Source organism: Mustela putorius, unplaced genomic scaffold (genome assembly GCF_011764305.1).
Source record: "Mustela putorius furo isolate JIRA1106 unplaced genomic scaffold, ASM1176430v1.1 tig00003913_pilon_pilon_pilon, whole genome shotgun sequence".
NCBI classification, from domain to species: Eukaryota; Metazoa; Chordata; class Mammalia; order Carnivora; family Mustelidae; genus Mustela; species Mustela putorius.
Window position 1 is genome coordinate 9,022,991 of NW_025422060.1, and position 27,589 is coordinate 9,050,579.

The window sequence follows — 27,589 nt, forward strand, 5'->3', positions numbered from 1 at the left end:
CATTGGAACCCTGTTCTCTCATGACCACACTCTAATCCTCGGCAACTTGGGTTGATTATGACTGTATTTTCCTGCTCTTTTTGTGCAAAACAGGGGACTATAAAATACAAAGCAAGGGGATGTGAGGGAGAAACCCATTGGGTCATGGGTTCTGCCTCCTGGTGAAGAAAGAGTGGAAGGCAGGAAGGTGGTGCTCCTACTCTCGGGAAAATGACAAATAGAACAAAACACAATGAAGCATCTTTCCTCACTTTTCCGCTGTTGAAATGTCAGAGATTCGTTCTCTGAAGAAAATGAATAGAAAGCTGGAATGAGGCCCCCATCAAAAGCACCAGGAATAGAAAGGGAGTCTATACCCCAAGTGGAGGGGTTCCTTCCCCTACCCTGGAAGTGGAGGACGCACCCAGACAGGAAGTGGAAGATCAGACAGGAAGTGGAGGATGAACACCCAGACAGGAAGTGGGAAGATTCTCCTCTGGAGAGAATGAAGAGCCACGGGAAAGGACACCCAGACACTGCTATTCAGGGCTCCTACTGAAAGAACCAGCTCGCCCGCGGATTGCTCCACGAGGATGTCCACCAGGAGACCACTCCTTCCCAGAAGCCTCACTCTTCCACATGGATGAATGGACCAAGATCAACAGATGACTGACGCAAGCCTCCTACATGAAAGACAGAGGCCAAACTAAATAGGAAATACACAGAGGGGAAAAAAAGAACCAAAAAGAAACGGCACGGAGCGTGTAATTAATATTGAAACGATAAGAGAATGTTACATTTAAAGGCAATAACAGGATAATAGACAATACAGTGTATACATGTAAAGAAAGATCAGATAATACCGAGTCTCAGAAATCGAAAACATGATCACAAAGGTTAAAAAGCCAGTAGAGATTAAACATTATATCGATGAAATCTTGCAGGAAGTAGAATAAACAGACAGATGGAAAATAGGAGATACAAGGTATCATAGAAGGAGGCTATGCCCAGCATCTAATTAACATCAGTTCCATAAGGAGAACGTGAAAAAACAGAGGAGACCCCATCAATGAAATAGTACAGAAAACTCTCCCAGAACTGAAGAATACCAATCTCCGGACTAAAAGTCGCCATCAAATACACATCCTAGCGATTTACAAAGACCCATTTTAAGGCATACCGCCCTAAAATTTCAAATGAAGAGGAATAAAGAGGAAACCCTAAAAGAGCCCACGGGTGGTCGTGGGAGAGGGGAGAGGGTCCACATACAAGGTGCAGCACAGCAGACTTCCCCCCAGCACACTCTGAAGCAACACCTTTGATACTCTGAGAGATGTCTTCATTCCGTATTTCCATATCCACTCAAGCTATCCATCAGATATAAAGGGAACACAAAGACTTTTTCAGATATGCAAGGACCCAAACACTGTACTTCCCATATGCACCTTCCCTGGATTTATTGGAGGATGTTCTCCAGTGAAAAAATGGTGTAAAACAAAACACAGGGAGACTCGGGATGTAGGAAACAGAGGACGCACTCCAGAGCTGGGTGAGGGACAGACTGGAGGGGAAAGGGGTCCCGTGCTGAGGTCTATGGATGAGGCCAGGTCTAGGCTAGAGGGAGAGGATGGAGGATGGCTATAGGGAGGTCCCAGGACAAACAACAAAGGAGGCAGCAACAAAAACGAAACCAAAGAGAAGAATGGATGGATGAATTACCCAGTGCATTTGGAAATTAATGTGGGCATGCACTTGGGAATCTACAGGAGCTCTTGGGGAAAAAATGATGGGCCCAAAGAAACTAAACAGGTAACAGCAAGGCAATTATTACCTTTAGGTAAAACAAGTGGTTGTCTAAAAAGGGTGCTGCTTGGATTAGTCATACTAATGTAATGCTGGCAGCTGGGGCTTTTACCCAGAATGGGGCTTACCACCACTTTGGGAAAACGGGAAACGGGAAAGTGTAGGTGGTTATATTGGAGTCCTTAATCTTCACGCAACTGAGTTGAAATTCGATAAATCTAAAATGGATATAATCAAGGAATAATGGTTTGTGCCAACTTATTTGGAAATAGGTAAGAAATAGCGGAAATTGTTGAAGGTGCTGGGACTTGGGGGTGGGCTTTTTTTCCCACAATAAGCCTCTTAGAACCATCTGACTTGAAACTGCATCACATGTTACTTTGATAAAAGTATTAACTTAGAGGCACCTGGGCTCAGTCTGTTAAGCATCTGACTCTTGATTTCAGCTCAGATCATGATCTCAGGGTCATGAGGTCGAGCCCCATGTTGGGCTCTGTGCTGAGCATGGAGCCTGCTTGGGATTCTCTCTCTCCCTCTGCTCCTCACCTCACCCCCTCTCCCACTTGTGCGCTCTCTAAAAAAAAAAGTATTAATTTTTGAAAAAGTGAATGAAATAGTGCTTGAAGGGAGCAGGAACAAAGGGCTCACTTATTTGAGCAATTCAGATTCTGGTACACTGCAGGGATCATTGCCCGAGAAATAGGGAGGGAGTTCGTATGAATCATGCGCTGGGAAAACAGCGCCCCGTCTACCAGCATCATGTCCAGGCTGCGTGCCTGGCACTGCCGTGTGGGCTTTTCCAGGATCCCCGTAGTGCTGGGGGGGCAGCATGGGTGGCACACAGAAACTCTCAGTTGAGACGAACAACTCGGGTCTGGATCCAAGAGAGCAGGAGCTCATAATGTTCCCCGTGTGGAGCTAAACCAACCACACTCATGCTTTATCTTGCTTCATCTTTCCAAGAAGGGCGTGGGTCCGTTCCTTTAAATATTTATTTATATATTTAGAGAGAGAGAGAGAGCGCACCAGTAAGTGGTGGGGGGAGAGGGCAGAATGAGAGCATCTCGAGCAGACTCCATGCTAAGCGCAGACCTGGAAATGAAGCTCGTTTCCATGACCCTGAGATCATGAACTGAGCTGAAACCAAGAGCTGGATGCTTAACTGAGTGCACCCCCAAGGCACCAGGGTTTGGGTCCTTTAATGTCCTTGTTCAACCAAAGAGGAAAACTAAGCTTGGAGACATCAAAGAAGGAGTCCACATTCAATGCATGTACTATGAAGCAGAGCGAGGACAGGGACCCAGGTTGTGCGGGACTCCAAACCGAAATTCCCAATCGTCCTCTGCTGCAGGGCCTCCCACCAAGCCGGCATAGTTAACAACAGTGTAAACCAGACCGTGCCACTTGTTCAACCACTTTTGGTCCTTGGTCCTCGAGGAAGTCACTTAACCTCTCAGACACCCTTTCTGGGTAAAGCTAATGATTCTGGCTCTACCTCTCGATTGGGCTCAATTAAGATAATATATGAGAAAATTTTAAAGAAGCTTGAAGTGCCAATGTATGCAAATGCACATATTATTTTTGATGACAGGAGGGAGACAGACAGGTGGTCTTGTTACCCTACTTGGTCCCCCACTTAAGCTTCAGGGAAGCGGGTTCTAATAGGATCCTGAGGAGACTACCCGGGGTTCTGGAAGACAGACAGCAGCCAGGTCAGCAGGCAGGCTGACACTGGGCGTGTCTCGGTCCCAAGTATGGCTGGCCATCTCCCCTGGAGGATCTGTAATATTAAATTTGGAGGACTTCTTCTTTTTCGTTTTCCATGAATCCCAGGTTCTTTTGCGAGTACAGTATTCAGAAGCACCGCAGCCTTCAGCTCCGGCTAAGCATCTGTGACTGGACTGAACTGAACAACTCTGAATGAACGGTTTCTCTCCTTTTCCCCAGGTGTCTGGACACACGATTTGGGGCCACCTTTTACTTGGCTGAGATTTCATCAGTTGGGGAATTGGAATTTCCAGGCATTTACTGTCCCACTGTGCCCCCTGGTGGACAGTCTCATGTTTTACTTCCCAACTTTCTCAAAGTGCTTTCACATTCATGAAACAAAAACCCTCAGAGACGCTTGGGAGCTGCAAGCTAGGAAGGCTGGTCTTAGTTCCACGCTAAAATGAGAAAACACATTTAGAGAGAGGAAGGATTTTGCAAGTTCCTGGAACTGTATTTAGTGTCTTTTTCCGCCATTCAGCAAAACCCCAAAATACTGCAGTCTGAGTGGTCTGGGTTTGAGCCCAGTGTAAGTCCTGGTTCAGCAACTGTCACCAAGCGAGGTCCTTTCACAGAATTGAACTTGATCCCTACCAGGCCCTTCATTATTGTAGTCATTTGCATTTGGAAGGACTATTCTGTGCAATGAATGTGCTGAAGTACTTCCAGAAGGAAGACTGACAGCTGATGTACCAAGCCAACTGGTGCGTGTGTTTTAATGTTTGGTGGGTTTGCGGCAATGCCTTAAAATAGGGTTTAGTTAAACCTGAAAATATAGGCGGTGGGATCTCCTCAGACTCCTTCCTCAGCTATTGACCACTTCACCATGAGCCCATTTAGCTTTGAAGTCCTCCGTGGCTGCTGGGGGCGGCGCGGGTGCGGTGAGGTGGGGTGGGGTGGGGTGGGGGATCTCCACTCTACGGGAGATCCTGCCCTCTGGGGCTCAGAGGTGGCTGACCTGGAGTCAGGTTGCCAGCTTCTGATCTGTGCCCTTGGGTGAATCTCCTCACTTCCCTGTGCTTCTTCTTCCTCCCAGGGGAAACAGGGCTAAAAAGTAGTATTCAACCTCTAGGTGCTGGGAAGATTCAGCTACACAAGTTACAGAAAGCGCTCAGCCCCAAAGCTGTCCTTCTCCATGGCTGTTGATGAGCTGACCTGGGGAGATGCCCCGAAGTCTGCATTTGTGCTACACAAGGGACAGCAGTGTGGGCTTTTCCTTCAAATACCTTCTTCTAGTAGAGGATCTCAGCCCTGGTGGTGTTTGCAAGCACCTCTCCCCAGGCAGGGGGTGTGTGGGCATTTGGGGTTGGCCAATGAAAGGAAACACTGCAAGCATATGGGGGAACTGGACACAGTGCAAGGGAGGGACCATCCCACTCAATTAAGAATTGTCCCTGAACAGACTTGTCTCTAAAAAAGAAGTACAAATGGCCAATAAGCATATGAAAAGATGCTCGGCATCACTAATCATTAGGGAAATGCAAATCAAAATCACAATGAGATACTGCCTAACACCCATTAGGACGGCTATTATTTTTTTTAAAAAGCCCCCAAAATAACAAGTGTTGGAGAGGATGTTGAGAACTTGGAAGCTTTACACGCTGTTGGTGGGGATATTATGCGGTGTCGCGGATAAATGTACTGTGGTACTGTGGAAAATAAAATGACAGCTCCTCAAAAAATTAAGCATACAATTACCGTACAATCCAGCGATTTCACTTTTGGGTACACACCCGAAAAAACTGAAAGCAGGGACTGGAAGAAATATTTACCCATGTTCATGACCCATGTTCATGGGAGCATTATTCACAATAGCCAAAAGGTGCAAGAAACCCAAGTATGCATTGGCAGATGAATGGATAAACAACACACGGTCTCTACGTTTCACTGGAGTATTATTCAGTCTCTACAAGGAAGGGAATTCTGACACACCCTACAACGTAGATGAACCCAGAAGTGAAATGCCAAGTGAACTATGCCAGTTACAAAAGGGCAAACACTCCAGGATCCATGATGTGAAGTGCCTAGGGTAGTCTAATTCACAGAGAAAGCAGGAGGGTGGTGGCCAGGGGCTGGGAGGTGTACAGACGAGGGATTTTGTGTTTGCTGAGTACAGAGTTTCAGTTTTGCGAGAGGAAAAGAGATCTGGAGATGGACGGAGGGGACGGTTATTGCACAAATGCTGTGAATGCACTCGGTATCATGGAACTGTATACTTACCAGTAATCATCATGATAAATTTTATGTGTATTTTAGCATAATAAAAAATCTGCCCCACCTGAAGTGCCAATAACATCCCTTTGAGAGAGAAGTGGTCCGATAGGCATGCATTTGGTTGTAAGAAGTCCGCTCATCCCTTGCACGTAACACCCAGATCTCCTTACAAAACGTGCACCCTCCTTAATGCCGGTCACCCAGTTACCCCATCCCCCTCCCTTCACCCCGGCGACCCTCAGTTTGTTTCCTATAGTAAGAGGCTCTTATGATTTGATCCCTTTCTGTTTTCACTAAATTCTACCCCTGAAATTAATAATACAATATACATTACCTAATTGAATTTAAATAAAAAATTAATTAATTGAAAAGAAAGAACTATATATACTACAGGACTAATGAAATAGAAACAATTTAATAAACGGAGGAATGTTTCATAATTATAAATGGGAAGAGTTCATCTTTTAAAGTTATATATTATCCCTCCCCTTCTGAATTTTTCTCCATCATTCAATACAACTGCAATTAAGTTTTTTGTGTGTTTGTGTTTGTTTTGCTACATCTTTTAGCAAGTGCTCTCACATTTCTAACATTTATCTGGAAGAATAAACCAAACAGACTTGTGCAAGAAGAAGAAGAGGAAGAAGAAGAAGAAGAAGAAGAAGAAGTCGTCGTCCACTCGTCCTTAGGAGCACAGTCTACGCGGACTACGGCATCTGCCCTCCCCATCCATGTTTCCTCTTTGTCTCAACTGCCAGGGAAAGGAGACCCCAACGAGCCAAAACTTGATGAACTCCTGATGGGATCAGGAGTCCCGTAGTTAAATGGATAGTGTTATTTCAGGATGTTCTCACTTATTTATAGAATTCCACTTATAAATGACCTATATTAATCAATAAAATCACACTGGGGCAACAACATGCGATTTCTGGCTTCACATGATATTCCGGCTTTCAGAGGAAAACTGAACAGGAGGAAAGAGTTCTTACCTTGTAGATACAGGACTTAGCATTCAGAAAGAAGAGCTCGATGGTAGCATTGTCCTTCAGGTATGAGATGCTTTCTATATAGAACCTGAAAGAGAAAAACTGCTAATGAGCCACAGAGGCAGAAACTGATTGAGCTGAAAATCAGCTATTTTCTGAGCTACAGGATTTGACATGAGGATCAGAACTCCCCATCCTAAATGAAAAAGGAAAAGGCGTAATCCGTTGTTTGCATACGGTTCCTTTTCAAAAGAAAGCACAGTTTTTCAAGATCCTTTCTAGCACATGAGGACTGCCATGCCTGACAACCTTGTCCAGAGCCAAGAAGCCAGGCCTCCTACCGGAGGGGGTTAAACTCCACCATCGCCTTTCTTTTTCCTAAGCCATGTTCTAATTTTTAATAATATTATTTGATTTTCATATCTTGCTTTTTTGGTCCTAATCATTGTTGAGTTGGATTTCTTGAGGATAATTTCTCCTGCTCAATTGAAGAAGGGGGCAGTCTTTCTCTTTGAAATGGTTACAACGTTATTTTCCCAAAGGTGGAGAGGTGCGATTTGATTTCTGCGAATCCCGAGAGCTATGGCAGTGCTCTTAGGCTGTGATATTAATGCATATTAAGCCAAACGAGAATTGGATTTTCATCCATATGGAGCTTATAGATTTCTTTCGCGATGAAACATGCTGAAATTATTTACGTTTACATTTAATGCACCTTTTTACGCATCGACTTTGGAGTTTATTAAATCATGTAATCAGATTAGGCACTTGTACTTGTCTAGGGACCAGCCGCGCAAAGGGAGGGGTGATGGAAGGCAGAGCCTTGCCGGGGAACAGGCTCTGAGTGGGGCCTCTGCGTCCCTGCCACCTGGAAACTGGGGCTACGCCAAGGTGGGGGCAGCAGGTGTGATGGGAAAACAAGGGCTATGTTCTTCTAGAACAATGTTACAATATGATGGAAAGAATCCTGGGGAGGAAATCAAGAGGCCAGTGATCTGGCCCCAGTTCCATATGATTTAGGGCAAATCATTTCATCTCTCTGGGCTTCTGTTTTCCACACTGTAGAAGAAGACCGCAGGTCAGTGGTTCTCCACCTGAGAAGTCTACCGTTTTCAAATATTAGAAACTCATTCAGATGAAAACAACAATCACCACAGCAAAAAAAAGAAACCAGTATTTCATGAGGCTAGCAAAACCAGTTTGCAACCACTTGTCTGCAGACAAATAATGTTTTCGGTCATTTTTCATGTGTGTGTGTGTGTGTGTGTGTGTGTGTGTGTGTGTGCGCGCGCAGAGGCTGTTGTAATGAGTACCACACAGATTCATTTAAATTTGTGAGTGAATCCACAGTAACTTCAGATACCAGCAGATATTTTCAATCAACAGGTACTAATACAATTACCACCATGTGAGAGTCTACAGAATGTCTGGAAATTATATTATAGCCCTCATTCTTGCAAAGCTTGGGAATGAGTAGGATCCTTAGTGGACCCCTGCCACCTGCTCTCTCCCTGCAAGAAAAAAAAAAAAAAAGCAAGTACCAGCCTCCTGCTTTTTGGAGCAGCTGTTTTAGGTCATGGAGGTTCCATAAAGGGTCTACAGTGGTCCCCCTTACAGCACAGTGGTCCCAATGGAACCGCAAAGTGGTACAACTTCCTCGTCTCTACAAGTGGAGACTTGAAATGCAGTAGCAGGACGCTTGGGTGGCTTAGTTGGTTAAGAGACTGCCTTGGGCTCAGGTCATGATCCTGAGTCCCAGGATCGATTGAGTCCCACATACATCGGTCTCCCTGCTGAGCAGGGAGTCGGCTTCTCCCTCTGCCCCTCCCCACCTAATGCTTGCTCTTGTGCTCCCATTCTGTCTCCCAATAAATAAATAAATAAATAAAAATCTTAAAAAGAAATGCAGTAGCAAGCTCTAAGTCTTGAAGCAAAGTAAGTTAAATTGGATTTAATAATTAATCCACATTTGTTGTGAAGGAATTTTTTTTAAACATTTATTTTATTTATTTATTTGACGGGCAGAGATCACAAGTCTTCGAGAGGCAGGCAGAGAGAGAGAGGGAAGCAGGCTCCCCGCAGAGCAGAGAGCCTGATGCAGGGCTCGATCCCAGGACCCTGGGATCATGACCTGAGCCGAAGGCAGCAGCTTAATCCACTGAGCCACCCAGGCGCCCCTGTTGTGAAGGATTTTTAACTGGGAGCAGTCAGAATAGCAAAATCAGAAGGAAGGAAGGAAAGAAAGGGAGACGGAGGGGTTGGGAAGGAAGAGCAGGGAGTGAGGGAGGCTGACTTGCAGGCATGACTCATTATAGATGAATCTTGCTTTGCACCTTTGTCCAAGCTACTGCTCTTGACCCAGAAACCACCATTCTCCATGCCCCAAGCCACTCCTGCTCCCTTCTGCCCTTACTCAGGAACACGATGTTTCCTGGACTTCGCTGATGGCCCCCAGGGAAAAGCGCTTCTCCTGGGCTCTTCCTCTACTTGCTGTGCTGCCCCAGGGTCCTGCACTTTCCCGTTCCCTGGGGCATCTTCTTTCTAGGCTTTGGTGAGGCCAAATCCCATTCATTTTTGTATCTCCACCACTAATACAGCACCTGGCACACACGTGGGCTTAGCAAGTGTCTGGGAGGGAAAGCTTCTGCAGGAAGGGGAGGAGCTCAGTGATCCCCGGATGTCCTGAAATTTCCGGTCAGGGGCTCATATTCTTCATCCAGGCCCTGTCCCCCTGCCCATCCCTCACTGTCAACATGGAAAGATGCACAAGCAGGCGCTGATCCCCTCGGATCTTAAAGCCAGGACAACAGCAGAAGTTTCTGGAGTTTGACCGTGAGTGACCGCAGTTCTACAATAATCACTCTGAGTCTAAATCTGTTGAGTTTGAAATCATGTAATTTTCAATGCAATGCCTTATGTCTTTTCTGCATTTGTTTCGATTCTTGAGAATTAAGGAGTGAAGACGTTCGCTACTCCTGCCATCCATTTTCTCCTCAATAGTAGGAGGAAACATAACACCCCCCACCCTTGCCAGAACTGAAGTTGGAAAGGACAGAGCGGGTTCTGTTCTCTGCAACAGCATTCGTGTCCCCCGAGTTCCACGGGGTCTGGCTGGACACGAGGCAGGAACGTAGAGAAAATAACCTAATCTGAGAAGAGGAAAAATAAACCATCTCCTCTTGACAGAAACTGAGAAGCAGGTTCCTGTTAACCTTTATCACCGAGAAGCAGCCTGGAAAACAGTGTGAGCTCCAGGCCTGTCATATTATTATTCTGTAACCCTGGATATTTAACTCATCCTGAACTTTCCATCTGCGCTAGGGAACTTGTGAGTCAAAATGCCCAGAGGAAAACAGACCTCAGACATCTCAATCCACACACTGAGGCTCAGGAAAAACTAGGGGAGCACCATGGAGAAGAAACTTCTGGAGAAGTGGGAAACATTGATGGTTCGGTTACAAAATCTGAATTTTTTTTTTTTTTTTTTTTAAACCGGTTCTGACCTTTTTGATTTTCATGAGAACTCCTCGTTTTTGCCAGTAGGTGGCGATGTTGCATTTCCTTAACCACCAGTGCGCGGGTTGGGTTGGGAGATTGGGCAGAGCTTCCTCATAGACCAGGTTCACAAAGAAAATTCCAGGTCTCTGGGTAAAGCCTAGGAACTGAATGCTTTCGTGTAGATTCACAGGGTCTGCACGGAAAGTTCCAAGTCTGGCTCTGTATTAATCTTGGGGTTCTGCTGCTATGACATTTGGGGCCTTGGTGGCTCTGAAGGGACTGCCCCTCCCAGGGCTGACCAGTTCCTTTAGAGGCCTGAGCTTGCCTTTCCTATGCAGACCAGCCACTGGAGAGCTCACACACCCTTCCCTGCTCCTTTGTAGGGCCCTCACACTCCAGGTCAGGACCTTCCTGCCCTCATCACCCCAGGGCCTGGGCCAGAGCCAGACAACTCTGTATAACCCCCATGCCCCAAAGCCTGCTGAAATTATTCAAAGAAGCCAAGCCTAAACCTGATTACCCTGCCTCACCCATTCCTTCCTGTAGAAACCACAGAACAAAGGCTCTTCCCCATATTTCCCCCCACTCCCTCTGCCTCCTGACCAACCCTTAGTGCGCTCTGGGCAGCGCTGCCTGCTGTGGCGTGCCCCCTCCTCCTGCAGACTGTGAGTAGCAAGCTGTCTTTTCAATGGCCACCACCCCCTGATGGGTTAGGAGTACCTGTACCCGAGTAATAATAAAACTTACTTTCAAATGTGTTCTTTGGCACATTTAGCAGGACTGAATAGGACAGCTACCCCCCTCCCCCACCCCCCGCTGTCGAGTCAAAGGGCCAACCTCTGTTCTAGGCCCAGGGCAAACCTGGGTATGTCTGTTCCCTGAATCGCATCAGCAATGTCACACCCCACCTGGCCCAATCATGCCAGCCTGAGCTCCTGCATCTGACACTCTGAAGCAGGAATAAATATGGGCTGTGCTCCTACGTGTTTGGGCCCATAAAATAATCAAGAGGTTCTGCAGCCTTGGGGAGTCTCCTTCCCTTTAACCCGCAGACGCCTCGGACAGCAGCAGCTTGCGCGGGTGTCCAGTGCAGGACGTCAGTCCGCTGGCCCCTTCTGGACGGCCCGCTCCTCCTCTTCCCTCTCGCATCCACCCCCCGCACTGGGGAATCACCGAATCTTTACGGCAAGTGTTAATTAAATGGACCGCTGATTTCATTTTGTCAGGAACACAAGGGTCACATTCGGAATGCTGACTTTGAGTAGCAAAAAGGAGCAATGGGAACGAAACGGGTATGTGGTGCCGCTGTGAGTTTCTGGGGCTGGGTATCTCTGGTCTTTAGAATTTCACCAGCTTGAAACAATCCTCACTGGGGCACCCCGTTGAGATCTAGCAAGTTCTGGTTAGCAGGCACCTCATTTTAGGATCCCTGACTTCGTTGTTACTATGGTGACAGGAAAGAACAACTGTGTCTCAACCAGCCAGGAAAGACACCAACAGTCAGGTCATAAACTTGGCTGTAAAATCCCCACCCAGATTAAACCTTCCTGGGATCGCCTCTCTCTCTCTCTCTGTCCTAGTGCTCACTTCAGTTTACTGTTGGTGAACGTCAGTTTGAGGAGACAAATCTAATCTCTTATTTATTTTGCTACCAACAGTGGAGATGATCAGCGTTGCAGGGACACTTGGCTGAAGACAATACAACTGAAGCAACAGCCCAGGCATGGAGGGGACCATCCTGAGCACAAACGTGATCCTACAGAAATACACAGAGATTTCCCTGGGCGTGCAGGGAAATTTTTCTTAGAATTTTTCTTGACCTGTTTCTTAAGCTTGCCTGGTGAATACGATCAGAGGGTCGTTGTTCTCAGATTTGGGGAGTTTGTGTCCTAGTCCCAGACAGAGGTCTGCAGAGGGACGTGACCTTGCTCACACACTGCTCGCCGGGCTGATCACAGAGCTGCAGGAGGGAAGGCCAGCAGGTGGACATGCTAAGACATGCTAAGGAGAGCCGCACTGTGATGATGGGAGACCAGGAACATTTTGAGGAAGGGAGCAGACGAGAATTCTGGAAAGCTACTCAGTGGTCACCTAGAGAGGGCCAGAAGGAGCCATAACCAGGACAGTGGTTCAGGGAGAGTCAGAAGTGGGTATAGGACCTATTTAAGACACAAAAGACAGGAATTAGTGAATGAAGGAAGGCAAGGAGGCAGGGGAGGGAGAGCAGGGGAGTCAAGGTTGACTCCCGAGTTTCCGGCTGGGTGTGTGGCTGTGCCAATCACAGAGATAAGGAGGTGCCACAGGAAGAGGAGGAAGTTTGGGGGCAGAGAGATGAAGACACCATTGATTCAGGCAGAGGAGGGCAGAGAAGCGCCCATGGAATTTGGGGCCTAGAGACCGCCCGTGACTATGGCGGTGATGGGGGGACAGCCACAAGCTGAAGAGCCAGCAGGACGAGGAGGAAGGAGAGGAGGGCAGACCTTTGGTGTGGACATGGGTGCGGGCAAGGAAGCAGTAGCTGAAGGAGGATGCAACTCAGGGAGGGCATTCACTTTTGTCAGGGTAGAAGAGTCATGGTCATGAGGGGGAAGAATCCGTGGAAAAGGAGCAGCAGAAAACAGAGAAAGACGGAAGCCTGGAGGCAGGGAGTTCTCGGAGGAGCTGGAAGGGGCTGCACTGGAGTGCGCGTGGACTGGCTGGCCTCGGACGCTGGGCTAGGGTCGGTCTCCCTCCGAAGGGTGTGCATGTGTGAGTGGGTGGGCACGCGTGCAGCAGGTGGCTAAGGAGGCCACAGGATGGGTGGGTACGGTGATGTAAGGGAGCAGGAAGCCGCAGCTCCCTTGGGCCAGCTTTCCCTTTCTCTACAAAATCATAAGCAGTATCACCTTGGAGCAAAGGAGTGAGCTTCTGGTTTGGAGTCTGTGGCAGGAGCAAAAGCTACCATGGGCAAGGCAGGGGACCCCGAGCAGGTGCCATGGACAGAAGTGGCTAGAAACACCAATGAACTGTGTGGACCTTCGTCCCCGGCCCAGTCATAGTCCACAGCTCAGGGACAGAAATAAAAAAAATATGTGACTGGACTGATCCCACCCCACATGTGTGTGCACGTGTGTACGCGTGAAAGAGTGCATGCATGAGAGCCATAGATGCACAGGGCCAGCAGCCAAGGGAGGGGTGGTCCTGGGGAAGGGGGGATTGCAGTGGTGCATAGCAGGCTTTAGACTGAATCGGCAGAGATAAGGACAGGCAGGGCTGAGAGGACCCCAGAATTCAGGGAAATGGATGCACAGGCGCACAAGGGTAAGGGTTCGTATGCTTTGCCTCCCCCACCACACCCTGCGCTCTACCCTTAGCTCCTAAACCAATGCCCACAATATAGTCAGTGCCTGGCCGATGGGACCATGGAGTCTTCTTTATAGGAGAGGAAAGAGCAAAGTAGGGCAGAATGCCTCCCCACTGGTGTTCACCCTCATCAGCTAAGGGCAAGAGTTTCTAAAGTGGGGCTAATAGCACACACCTCGGCTCCTGAAAGCTGCTGCTTTACCATCTGTGAGGCCCCTTCCTCCACCGCTACGGAGTTTCCAACCTGCCACCAAGATTTGCGATTGGGGGCTGGCCCCCTGCTAATGGGGTGCACTCCACCAAGGCCACTGGGAGTTCAGCAGGGCTTGATCTGGAATGTCAGGCCTGGGAGGGTTGCTCTCCGCACTTTCTCACCCAGTGGGGGTGCAGCTGGGCCTGACGCCATCTCTGCAGATGGACCCCGGTTCTGCAGCCGCAGCCGAGTGTGCAATGCAAGAGGGACCAAAGTCACCAATCCTGACTTGGTCTGTGGCCCCGCCAGAGTCTCTGAGAAGCTATCACGGGGTCGCTTTTCACTTGTGGAGAGAGAGGCAGTGTGGTGGAGGGGGGAGGGGGGAGGTCTGAAGTTTGGAGTCAGATCTAACTGAACAGAGATGGTAACTTACTAGCGGAACTAGGAGGAGAATCAGCATGTTGGGCCCTCATCTCCCTCCCTTCTTAATTTTTTTTCTTTTACATTTTATTTATTTATTTGACAGAGAGAGAGAGAGAGAGAACATGCAGGGGCAGAAGGAGAGAGAAAGGCAGGGTCCACACTGAGCAGGGAGCCCGATATGGGACTTGATCCCGGACCCTGGCATCGTGACCTTAACCGGACTCAGATGATTGACTGTCGGAGCCACCCAGCGACCCTCATCTCCCTCTCTTTACCCAGGAGTAATAATACGTGATTCGAGGGCTGTGAAGATTTACAATCATTCTGAATAATGGACGGGTGTTTAATAATGGATAGTTCCCTTCCCTCAGACCTTTTTCCTTTTTAGGTAATTATTAAGACTCTGAAGGTTCTGTGATCACTCCCGGTGATCCGTGATCTGACTCAGGAGAAGGAAGGGGGAAGGTCCTCTTCAGGCTACAGCATGGGTCAGTGAGGACAGATTCTCAGTCCTCTGTCCCGCCATGCTGAGAATACCACGCAGCATGACACCAGCCCCAGGCCCTTCGAGGACCTGCTCAGAGGAGAAAGCAGAATTACCTCAATTCAAATTCATGTTATTTAATGTATTGGGGTCTTGTTTTTCATCATCGGTTGAATGGAGGGGATGATTTTGCCCCCACTCTCACAGATGTTTCGAATATGCATTACAGCAAGAGAATATACAACTGCCAAATAGTAAGCCATGCTGGGACAGCAGCCCAAATTTAGCTCCCCAGTGGCACGGGGTTAATATTTCCACTGGATGAATTCCCAACTCTTAGCTTGAGGCAGTCAGCCTTTTCCACGGTCTTTTATTGGGTGCTTTTATTCTTCATTTCCACAAAGGCTAACGGTGCATGTGTTACAGAGATGGAATCTCTAGATGTTTAAACAAAAGGAGAGGGGCTAGGAGCAGCTAGAGAGACTGCTTGTAGGCATGCACGTGGGCTGCTGGCTGGGCCGGGGCTGCTTCGGCCATCACGCTCTCATTGAGAAAAGAGAAAGGTCAGCGTGCACATGGGGGAATTGCCCAGCCAGATGGGGGCTCCTCAATGGACCCCAGGATCATCCAAGGTCTGAGTCCTTTATAAAGATAATTCGTCCAGCCATTCCTTTGGAGAAAATAGCCTGCGGGCACCCCTGGAAAGGTACCCAGGTATAAGTTAGGAATTCTTCCTAGGTACCAAGGTAAAAAATGCATAATTCGCCTACATGCCAGCATCAGCCTCCTCTCTTACAGAAAACAGACCCTTGGTGTTTTGCTTCTGTGTTGCACAGTTGGCTGCAAAGTGGGGACTCAGGAGAGTGGGGTCGGGAGCCAGGCTCCTCTGTGATGGGTGCCAAGGGGACACCCACTCTAGGAGGTGGCGGCAACAGTTCAAGTGACAGATGATGGGGAGACAGGCAGAGAGGGCAGAAGGTGGAAGTAGCCGCAGAGAATTCATGCACCTAAGAATCTGAGGAAGAGGAAAGACTTCAAGTTTGCAGCCTACGGGACTGAACGGATAATGAGGTCACAGATTTGAAGAACCACGGAAGGCCTGCGGAGGTCAAGATGCTGAGACTGGCTTTGGAGCTGCAGAGTTAGAGGCAACTCAGGTGGGCCAAGACTAGACATAGAAACCCAAGGCTCTGCAGAAAGAGCAGCTTTTGTGATGAGCTACAGAAGGAACTCTACCTGGTGATAATATTCTGCTGGGGTCTATCCCCAAACGTGGCCCGGGAGAATTTTTCCCTGGGTATGTCCTCCCAAGTGCTGGCTGCAGCCACCTAGGAAAATGGGTGGTGGATGGCAGAAGCTTTCATTCCTGCTTCTCCATATTGTGAGCATGGGATCTACTTCTGCAGCTCTCCTCTGTATCTGGCATCACAGAGAGAAGTCAGGAGCGACTTGGAATGGCCTGCAAATCCTCAGCGACAATCTCAGGGCGCCCCAAGCTTTCTTCCAGGGCTCAGTTCCCGAAACCCACCAATAACTCAGCTTGTAACAGTCCCCTGCAAAATGCAGCTAATATACAACCAGCTCAGAATCTTCTCTTCTTGATTAATGTTGGTGAAAAGCAGCAGGAAGCGGGGGAGCTCCTGATGTATGGCAAGTGGACTCAGCCACCTTTGATTACAGGTTAATGAAACGTTTAAATTCAACTGAGCCTTGCTGGATGCTGCCACACACCTCCCTGGTGGAATTGTGAACTCTCCTTTACACAGTTACTTTCCCATTTATCTGAGAAAATTGAGCCACCATTAAAGAGACTGTAACATCAAGATCACGCCCATCAGTAATGGAAATGGCTAAGATTAGCTCTGATAGGTTTGCTGCTCTGAAACAAATAAAAAGGTCATTAAATGCAAGTTTAGATCTGCTCCACCAGCAGGGGTAAAGATCCATACTCCGGCCTGGGAAATGGACCCTTTAATTCTCAGATAGGCTCTCTGATGGTATCCGTGGTATCAGGATGGCTACGATTAAAATTGCATTCCTGACCATGTTCTCTTAGAAAAACTGAACTTTTAATTGTTTGTCCTGCTCTTGAACTTGTTAACATGTATTTTGTAAAGATTTTATTTATTTATTTGAGAGAGAGAGAGAGAGAGCATGAGTAGGGGAGGGGGACAGGAGGAGAGGAAGAAGCAAGCTTCCTGCTGAGCAGGGAGCCCAATGCAGAACTCAATGCCAGGACCCGGGGATCATGACCGAGATGAAGGCAGACACGTAACTGACTGAGCCTCCCAGGTGCCCCACTGAACTTGTTAACATATTTTTTAAAAAGGACAGGGTGTGTATATTGGGTATGAGCATTGGTGTCCACTGGAATACGGAGGCATTCGAGCCTAAATGCCCCTGCAGTTGTGCACAGTGACGGTTCTGCACAGACACAGACTGGTGGCTCCAAGAACCAAGGGCTCCAGGAGCTGCTGGATCTGGACGCACAGATCCTGGCTTCGCCCGTGAACCCAAGACATGACCCCCCTCTCTGCCTTGCCAAAACTTTCTGCAAATGGAAGTGTAAGTCTGGCTGACTTCATGTTTGTAAATGTTAACCATGAGAAGCAAATTATATTCTCTGCAGTCACAAAATAAAACTTCTTATAAGAGATTAGTGACCAGAAAATGCACATCGTTTCTGGTATTTTATTACGCCATATCCTCCCTTACTGGGCAATGCCGTGATCTATGCTTTGTTGCTGCATTTCAACTAGTCCTATTTGGAGTAAGATAAAATAGGCAAATTTCAAGAGGCCAAGTGCCACTTGTGATAAAAGGAAAGAAGACACAGGGTTGCCTGGGTGGCTCAGTCGGTTGAGCACTTGCCTTAAGCTCAGGTCATGATCCCGCGATGCTGGGATCGAGGCCTGTGTTGGGCCCCCTGCTCAGTGGGGAGTCTGCTTTTCCCTCTATCCCTGCCCCTCCCCTCACCTGTGCTCTTACTCTCTTTCAAATAAATAAAATCTTTAAAAAAAAAAAAAAAAAAAAGGAAAGACGACATAGACATTTGTGATGTAGTTCCAAATGACTCCCACCACCAAAATAATAATAACCCCAGGGTTTGTGTTACTATAAGAGACCGAGTTTAGTTTGAGAAATATACCCCCCAAAAAAGCAAAAAAGAACTTGGACACTCACACCCTAGGATCTCATCTACTAGGAATGCAGCTCTACCATGACCTCTGTCACTGGCAGTAGATGGCAGCGAACTTGATTTCCCTCTCCTTTAATCATGCGGCCCTCCCAGGCCTTTGTTGACAAAGAAAAGGAGCAGCAGCAGAAGGATGGACACGAGGTATACATACCTGACACAGAAATATAAAACCACCGGTCCGGACTTTTTGGGGAAGTCATGTTCCAATACTCTTCGATCTAGCTGAAGCCAGTTTAAGTGTCCCCTGAGGAGAAGAGAGATAAATGGGTTAGGACTCCGGAGTTTGCATCTGTGATGAAGGCCTGTGTGCGGCAGAACATGTTGGATCACAGATCAATGTGGCCCTCCACTCCTAAGTTCTCAGTATTTGAAGGACCTCAAGGCATTCCCGGGGCGGGGGGAGGGACACTGAATCAGCGGCAGATCCCGTGTGACATGAAGGAGGCGAACAGCAATCAGGAAGTGCGGGGCTCACGACCTGCTATCCATTTCCGAGATTGTGCTCAACTTAAAAGGGAGGCATTCTCTCTTCGTCCTGAATTCCCTTATCACCATCTTCCTGGATGCCTTTTTTCCCCAAAGAACACAAAACCCACTTTAGAAATGTTAGCAATCTTCACAACATCTTGCTGGAAGCAGACGGGGTGAAATGTGAATCACAGACAGTTTCTTAAAAATTTAAACTTCCATGCATCATGGACCCAGACATTCTATGCCTAGATATTTACCTATGTCTGTGCCAAGACTTTTTTACACACAGATGTGCAAAGACACTTTAACAGCTCAAAACTTGGAACAAGCCAAGTGTTTATCAACGGGGGAATGAGCACGATGTATTATAGAGCAGAATACTATGACCCAATAAAGCCAGTAAGCTATTGATATGTACACCCACATGCATGAATCTCAGAGTAATTACTGAGTGAAAGATGCCAGACAAAGAGTACAGACTGTAGGATTTCATCTATATAAACTGCAGAAGATGGGGCACCTGGGTGGCTCAGTGGGTTAAGCCTCTGCCTTCGGCTCAGGTCATGCTTGGCAGGGAGCCTGCTTCCCCCTCTCTGCCTGCCTCTCTGCCTACTTGTGATCTCTCTCTGTCAAATAAATAAATAGAATCTTAAAAAAAAAATAAACTGCAGAAGGCGCAAACTGATCTATACTGACAGGGCTCATTGGTGGTTGCCTTCGGGGGTGGGTGCGAGGGAGGGCTTTCAGCGGGGCAAGAGGAAACTTTCAGGAGTGTTGGATATGTTCATTATCTTGATGGTAGTGATGGTTTCATGGGTGTAGACACATGTCAAAACTCATCAAACTGTACTCTTTAACGAGTGTTTATTGTATGTTAATTATACCTCATCAAAGCTATTTTAAACAGTGAACCACAGAGACCTTTGATAGACAAATGGAGTGGCTTGTGTGTTTCTTCCTTCCCTCTCTTCTTCCCTTTTGTAAATATTAATTAATCACTTTCTCGGAGAAAGGGTCTGGAGATGCAGCGGTATATAAAATAGACACCATCCTGATTCCCCTTGAGCTTATGGTGTTGTAGGGAGACAGACCCTCAGCCACTATTCCTGCAATTAATAGCAGGATTACTAATCAGAATGGTATTAGGACCTTACACCTATGGTACAAGGACCATGAGAAATGAGAACACGTAAGGACCTGAGCTAGGGTCTGAGAAGTACTGCCTGGTGTTTGAGATTTGAAGAACAGTAAGAGTTAACTTAGCAAAGAGAAGGGGGACTACGTTCCAAGCAGTGTAGCCAGCATGTGCAAAGGCCCTGAGGTAGGGAGAAGTCTGGCATGTTGATGTTGTGTGAATAGAAAAGGATGAGGTTGTAGAGGGCAGCGACCAGCTGCTAGGGCCTGGGAGGCCACAAATGAGGACAGTGGTCTTTGCAGAGTGAGGCAGAACCATGGGATAGGTATGAGGAGAGGCGTCTATCTTTTCTTCTCCTCTTCGGACCCAGTTTTGGTCCAAAAGCCTGGAGAACTGAGTCCTATAATCACCTTTACTCAGGAAGCTCATGTTGAACAGACACAACTGATCCATGAAGCCTCCTCAGGTGCCTGATGTTGGGTAACATGTTCATAGCACATATGCAACATGTGAAAGGCTGGCACTAGCTCTGTGGACAATGGGAGACAAAAGTTGTCTGACTCGCTGCATTAGAATGTCTGTTCCTCCAAGCACATGCTTGCCTCCAACAAATGCAAGACAGAAAACATGCTAGAGGTTTCCATCTCCACTTGAGGAGCTGTACATTTTACACAAAATCTCTTTCAATGAAGCCCACAGCTATGGCTCTGGAGATGGTATTTGAATCCGCTTCTGAAGAGCGTCCACCTGAGGAACTTCTCTTTTCCCTCCTCCTAAGGATCTCCATCTAGAGAAACATTTTTTTTTTCTATTAACTTTATCTTTCATGTTTGGTTATTCTTCTCTGAATATAGTAAGGATAAAAAAATAATGGGAAAAAAGAATTTCTAAATAAAATGACCAGATCACTTTCTTCCAGAAAGGTGGGATAAATTCCCATCCAACTAGAAGATGGGATCTGGAAGCAGAAGACCTCGGTGCCAACTTGGTCTCTGGCTGTACTGGAAATGCTGAGACTGCCCCACAGGGTCATACTGCTTCAGACCTCTGTGCCTGAGCTCATCTCTCTGCCTAGAATGCCCTTCCCTTCCTTATTCACCGAGCGTAGCCTGACCCATCCTTCAAGACCTGGCTTTCCTGTGTTTCTTCCAGAAAGCGCTCCTTGACCTACCTTCCCATACCACAAACCAGCCTGGGCTGGGTTCCTCTCTGGACCCTCACGGCGCCCACCCCAGGCATACCTGCTCCCATACTCCCTCCCCACCATCTGTGGAAGCTCCTCTATGTATGCTTTCTGTCTCCCCAGTAGACCCTTTACATCTGAAAAACAGAGACCTGATTCATAAGGTAAAATGTGTATGTTTGATCAAGTGGAAGGTATTAGCACAAATGTTAGCCCTAAGTACCGGATAGTAAGTTACAGTCACGCTCTTCCTGTCTATGAAAATGTCCAGAATCTCCAAGAGCCTTTTCTTCAGGCTCAGAAAATCTTGAGGAAACTCTGAACAGCAATCCATCCAATGGCTAAGCAGAGTTAAATTTTAATCTCTTGCCTGACAATAATTTGTGATAAAGGGTCTGTCAGGAAGAACCTTTTTATGATTATCACAAGAGAAATCCACAGTGCAGTCCAACGGCCCAATATTACTGACCACACCAACTGCTTGGGATTCAACCTGGCCTTGGCAGGGGCAGGGGGGTGAAGGTGGGCCATGATTCACTTGGTGAAGAACCTCTAGGTGGGGACATTACGTATGAAAGGACACAGACATAGGTGTCCCTTGGATGCCACTCTGTTTAGGGTGCTCTGCCCTACTTCATCCATGTGAGCAGAAGACAATAAGAGGAATAGATTCTCTCTCTACAGAATTTCATTCCCGTTAAAATTTTTTTAAAGATGGGCACCTGGGTGGTACAATAATTTAACTGTCTGACTCTTGGTTTCAGCTTTGGTCGTGATCTCAGGGTCATGAGATTGAGCCCGGTGTTGGACTCGGTGCTCAGCATGGAGTCTGCTTGAGCTTCTCCCTCTCCCTCCATGCCCCAGCAAATCAATCAATCAACCTTTAAAATAAATAAATAGAAATAAATAAATAAAAATAAAAACATTTTTTAAAGAATGACTGTTTCATAATATATTTATTTAATTGGAAATTCCTTCATTGGAGCCATATTATCAGTTTAGCATTTACCAAGCACTGAAATAGTCAGACACTAAGAACACAATCAGGAAGCAGGAGGCCAGAACCACTCCAGACTGAATAGCCAGCATCCGAGGAAGAATGAATTTCCTTTCTCCACTTCCTCTGCTTGACTCCTGAACCCCCAGCTGAGGCATGTGGGCGATGGCAGGACGCACACCCATGCACAGGGTTCTGACAGCCACAGACAGGTGGACGCCAGAGTCCTGAGGTCCTTGGGCAGAAGGAAGCGGCCCCCTCCATTTCGCTCCATTTCATGTGCCTGCAAAAATCTCTTCACCAAAGGCTGCTCACTAAGACAAAGACCAAAGGGACTAGTAACTCATCCCAGGTCTCTTAAGATAACTGCCTTATATTTGGGCAAAAGCTAAGAGATAGATTGAAATGTCGACTGGAAAGTCCAGTACCCTGGAAACTCCAATACTATGGGCTTGTTAAAATATTGTTCGCTCCTTGTATATGGTTCCAAGTCACATTTGTGACAGCTAATGGCCCCAAGAGTTCCTCACCGCTTCCTGCCCTGCGTCACACCCCACAGTCCCAGCACCAAGACCCTTCCTCAAATGCTTTTTTTTTTTCCCTCTAAGTTAGGGTGGGATGGGGAATGAATAGATCAAAGGAGCATTTTCTCTATTTAGTGTAAGTAAGAGATGTCTGATAGCTCGGTTTTCATTATTCTTATTGATTTTTCATTTGAGATTTCACCTCGGTGCATTTACCAATAACAAAGCAAAAAATAAAAAAATGCTCCAGTCAACACTCAGAGTATTTGTGTTACTGCTTGACTGATAACTATCTTTAAAGCTGAGCGAGATAACACTCATTTGCTTTATGGTGGCGATAGGTCAAACTGTTGGGCCGGTAATAAATATGCAATTGCTTCCGGGCAGCAGAAATTGGATGCATTTATTTAACAGATTGCTTTTAGCTTCTACATATAAGACAAATAGATTTTTGGTTCCAGCGTTGGCACCTTCAATAGAGATGGCCCTAAGGAGAGCTTTGTTTATGGGGAGCTACCACAGGGTAGAGGTATCTGATAAGCTGGTTGCTGCTTGGACCCTTGAGGGAGAACGATATGCTGTGCCTTGTGCCTTTTAGAGGTTTTTAACACAGATAGGTTATTACCTATGGAATGAGTTTCCAAAGAAAGCCAAAGCAAGAGCATGAAATGCATATGGATGTCACTGGACTGGGGGGCGGTGGGGGTGGGCAGAGTGCTCCTCAAAGGGAAGAATGTTTGCTAGTTCATGCCCTTAGTTGGAAATACGTGGGCTCATCAAGGATAGCTCAGGGGTCATAATTTAGCTAGAAACTCTCAAACAGTGGCCTTCAAGTATGTGAGTGAGTGTGTGTGTGAGAGAGACAGACGGAGAAGGAGACAGACAGACAAAGATGAGTATCAAGGAAAACAGATGGCTATTTGGTCCCACTGACTTTATGGCTTTAATTTTTTATTTGTGGAGGAACTGTTTGCTCCACTATGTTCTCTTAAGGCTGTTCTGAATTTTCATTTGTAGCACCTCCTACACTGTATCTGATTACTTACCTTCTAAACTAAAAATGCAAGCCCTACAGAGGTCAAAGCTAGTCATCTCTCTATTTCCAGGGCTTAACAGTGAATGCTAAGTAAACCAGGCTCCAGAACAAATCCATCAGCTTCAAATACACTCCATCGATCAATACTGCTGGTGTGATGACAGCCGTCCACGTAGAGACACAGCTCTTGCCCTAAACAGTCTCCACATTTGGGGAGAATTCACTGCTTACTGACCCCAGGATCTGAGCACCACTGTCCTGCTGGCACTGGGAACGTAAATGTCAGAAGACAGGGATTCCTCAGGCCTCCTCAGATCACCCCATTCTTTTTTATTTATCTCAGGTGCACACAGGAAAAGCTCTAGAGCCCTTCTCCAGTCCCTAAATGGAAGGCACTGTGGTTTGCCATATGTCTGGATGTCTACACAGCTGTCTCCGAGGCAGCACTGGGAGCCGAATGCCACGTTCTCACGAGCAGCAGTTACAACCCAGGCATGGAGGTCTTGGCATTGATTTTTCTCCCCCGTCTCCTGGTACACAGCATTTCCTGAATGGAAATCCCAAACTATTTCTAAAACTACTTTCTCAGCACTGTATCTTCCTGCTATTTCTTCTGCAAGGGGAAAACTGCTTTTCTATGTTATTTTCAGATTGTAGATAAGCTTGAGGCTGGGAATGTTCACCACCTAAAGCCTTCTCAGATGCCTCCACCAATGCCGGTCATCCTTCTCCTTGAGGGGAGCAAGGACCCCGAAGGTTTTCTCCACTGTCCCAGCACAGGACTGCTGAGGCATTTCCAGTATAACAAGGCATTTGGGACCTAAGTTATTTGGATGAATCAAACTGCAAAGAGTACCAATCAATGATGTGATCAATGGAAACAGCATGTTGTTAAAAAAAAAAAAAATCCTTAATTGGCTCTTATCCCAGGATTCTGGTTTCATGTATTTGAGAACCCTCTAAAACTTGAGCATAAATTATTATGTGTGTAAATTTTGGTGGAGGTGATGGAATGTAACTTGTTAACAAATTTCAAAGGGTTCTGTGATTAAATAAGAGGTTAAGAACTAGTCATTTTCTTAATTGGTATGTGAAAATACATTCTAGCTGTACCTGGCTTTTAAAATATGCAATGATGGCTCAACACGTTTCTTCCTCCCTCAGCTTTCTGAATACTTCTTTGAGGTTTTCATTACATAACAAGACTCATTTACAGCATCTGACACACAATTCTGAACACTTTTCATAGACCTACACCTAAAGGAGCTAGAGAAAGAACAAGAAAGAAACCCTAAGCCCAGCAGGAGAAGAGAAATCATAAAGATCAGAGCAGAAATCAATGAAATAGAAACCAAAAAAACAATGAACACTTTTCATCGAGATTCAAATTAAATAAATATACAATGAAAATCATTACTTCAACTCGGGGTGTGTTTGACTCTTTCTGTTAAATAAACTAAAAGTTATTTTAAAATTTTATTATTATTACTATCTTTAAAGATTATTTATTTTAGAGAGAGAGAGAGCATGAGAGGGAGGGGGGAAAGGAGAGGGAGAGAGAATCTTAAGCTGACTCCACACGGAGCACAGAGCCTGATGTGGAGCTCAACCCATGAGATCACGACCTGAGCCGAAACCAAGAGAAAAGATGCTCAATCGACTCTGCCACCCAGGTGCCCCTATTTTTATCACTATTATTTTAAAGATTTATTTATTTATTTGAGAGAGAGAGAGAACATGTGCTGAGTGCAGGGAGATGAGAGGAGGGGGAGGGAGAGAAACTCATAAGAAGATTCCACGCTGAGTGCGGAGCCTGACACACAGCTTGATCTTGGGACTCTGGGACCACAACCAGAGCCAAAACCAAGGATCGGATGCTTAACTGTCTATGCCACCCAGGTGCCCCTACCATTACTTTTTTAAGTAGGCTCTACACCCAATGTGGGGTTTGAATTCTCAAACCTGAGGTCAAGAGTCACAGTCTCTACCTACTGAGCCCAGTCAGGCACCCCTAGGAGAAAAGTTAACTAGAGCTTTTGATGATGGGATCGTCTGTCAACAGTTAAAAAACTTAAAACTTAACTATACACACCTGGCTGTGAAGGGTGTTTGCATGTGTCTAAATTCATTGAATTGCACACAAGAAATAGGCATGGTTCTTCGTGTATCAATTACACCTCAATAAAGAATTTTCCTTTAAAAAGAAACCCAAACAGGGGTGTCAGGGTGGCTCAGTTGGTTAAGCATCTGCTTTTAGATCAGGTCAAGATCCCAGGGTGCTGGGATCAAATCCCACATTGGGCTCCCTGCTCAGCAGAGATCCTGCTTCTCCTTCTCCCTCTGCTGCTTCCCCTGCTTGTGTTCTCTTTGTCAAATAAATAAATAAAATCTTAAAAAAAAAAAAAAAGGAAAAGAAAAACCCAAGCAGAGAAAACAAATGATGATGGAGAATAGATCAGATAACTGCAAACAGGGCTTTACTGGTTTAAATTATGCAACCAGAAGCATGGGCTCTGAAAACAAAACAAAACAAAACTTGGGTGTTAAAACCAAATAGTCCATGGAAATATCTCAAAAATAAAATGTACAAATAACTTTTCTTAAATGATGGGAGCCAATGACTGAAAATTTCAGTTATTTCAGTTATTAGGGCTCATGGAAACAGTGAATCTGAGCTGATCTCCAAACATCAGGTTTCCTGATTCTCCCTGGAACAGAGACAATTTCTAACTGTTCAAGTCTCGGGCATGTGTCATGACATAACTGGTGATGTCTGGCCCCAAATAACTCAAAGTTTGCGTGAACTCAGCTTCTCTCCTTGGATCTCAGGGAGGAGGCAGAAGAAATTTACTCCAACTTTCCCTTCTCCCTCTAGAACAGGGGTTTTCAAACTCGGCTACATGTTACAATCTGTCAGGGGGCCTTTGAAAGATCTTGATGTTCAGGCCACCGCCAGACCAAATAAATCAGAATTAGGAAGGTATGTCCCAGGCACTGGTATTTTATAAAATGTCTTAGTGACGCCAGTGTGCGGTCAAGGCTGAGAACCGCAACTCTAGCAAAGCATAATTATTTTAAGATCAAATTTATACCGGGCTCCCCCTTTGCTTCAGAATGTTTTAAAGGCTGCCAAAATGTCATTGTTTGCAGGGACCGCCAGCATTCAGACCATCTACAGATGACCACTGATGTCGCTTTGTATTAGTTACTAAAAATAAGAGGGGGCTAAAGTCAACTGGATCTCGGAACAGAAAAAAAAAGAGGCATTTGTGGAAAAACTGGTATAACTTGAAGTCTATAGTTTCATACCAATAATATCAAAGTTGGCTAGTTTCATGTTAATCTCTCCATTTTGAAAAATGTCACACACTTTGTAAACTGTAACAATCAGGGAAGCTGGGTGGAGGGTGTATGGAAATTCTACGGTCTTTTTGTCAACTCCTGTGAGTTTAATTATTTCTAAATAAAAAGTTAAAAAGTGAAGTTAAAAGGCGAAGCCATTACTAATGCCGCAAAACTGTGGATTAGTCGATGATATTAAATATCCTGGGGCTCAAAGTCATGTCTGGTGCATTTAGGCACTTTATTAAAAAATATAACCTGATGGTGTCAGAGAAGCTTAGAGAAACTTCTAACTTCCTGTCTTCCATTTGCTTTCATAGACCTCATCTCCAGCCCCATCCAGATCCTACAAAATGTCATCAACAGCATTAATATGAAAGGCCATGCTGGCCATCAATGGCCTTGAAGTCTTCTGGTCTATCATAAGGAATCATAATACTGCTGGTGGGATCTTACACTTGCCTGGTATTTTACAGCTCACGAGCCCTGTCCAAATGTTAGTCTTGTTTGATCTGCATTAGAAATATGCAAACAAGGTATATACCATGGGCTATAATGAAAGATAAAGCTTCAATTTCATTTTAGGAGGCACAGTGTTGCACCTGCATAAGTCACACACACACTCCATGTCATAGCACACACGCACAATTCGGACACAGGGTTATCTAAAGATTCCATGTTGGGGACGCCTGGGTGGTTCAGTTAGTTAAGCGTCTGCCTTTGGCTTGGGTCATGATCAAGTCCTGCCTTGGGCTCCCGGCTTCTCCCTGCCGTTCTGAATCTTCCCTCTGCTCGTGCTTGTCTCTCTCTCAAATGAACAAACAAAATCTTAAAAAAATAAAATTAAAGATTCTACATGAGTCCAACAGTGCCTAGGAGTGGGGGCCAGAGGCACCCGTCACAAGGCCAAGTACTCACTGACACAGAACCACTGACCTAGGCCAGGACTCAGCTGCAGGCACAAGTTCATGGTGGCAGCTGTCCTCCTCTCTCCCTCCTACAAAAGGAGGGAA

At 46.3% G+C, this 27,589-nt stretch overlaps 1 protein-coding gene across 7 annotated transcripts in view; it reads right to left on the bottom strand.

Moving 5' to 3' along the window:
* FRMD4A (FERM domain containing 4A) overlaps positions 1 to 27,589 on the bottom strand; it is a 450,500-nt gene that overhangs the window by 118,581 nt on the left and 304,330 nt on the right. For all 7 annotated transcript variants that reach the window (XM_004774871.3, XM_045069220.1, XM_004774870.3 and 4 more), the window contains exons 4-5: positions 18,040 to 18,132; positions 6,753 to 6,837 (exon numbers count right to left, since the gene is read on the bottom strand). In XM_004774871.3, coding sequence (XP_004774928.1) covers positions 6,753 to 6,837; positions 18,040 to 18,132 — 178 coding nt within the window. The remainder of the gene's footprint in view (positions 1 to 6,752; positions 6,838 to 18,039; positions 18,133 to 27,589) is intronic.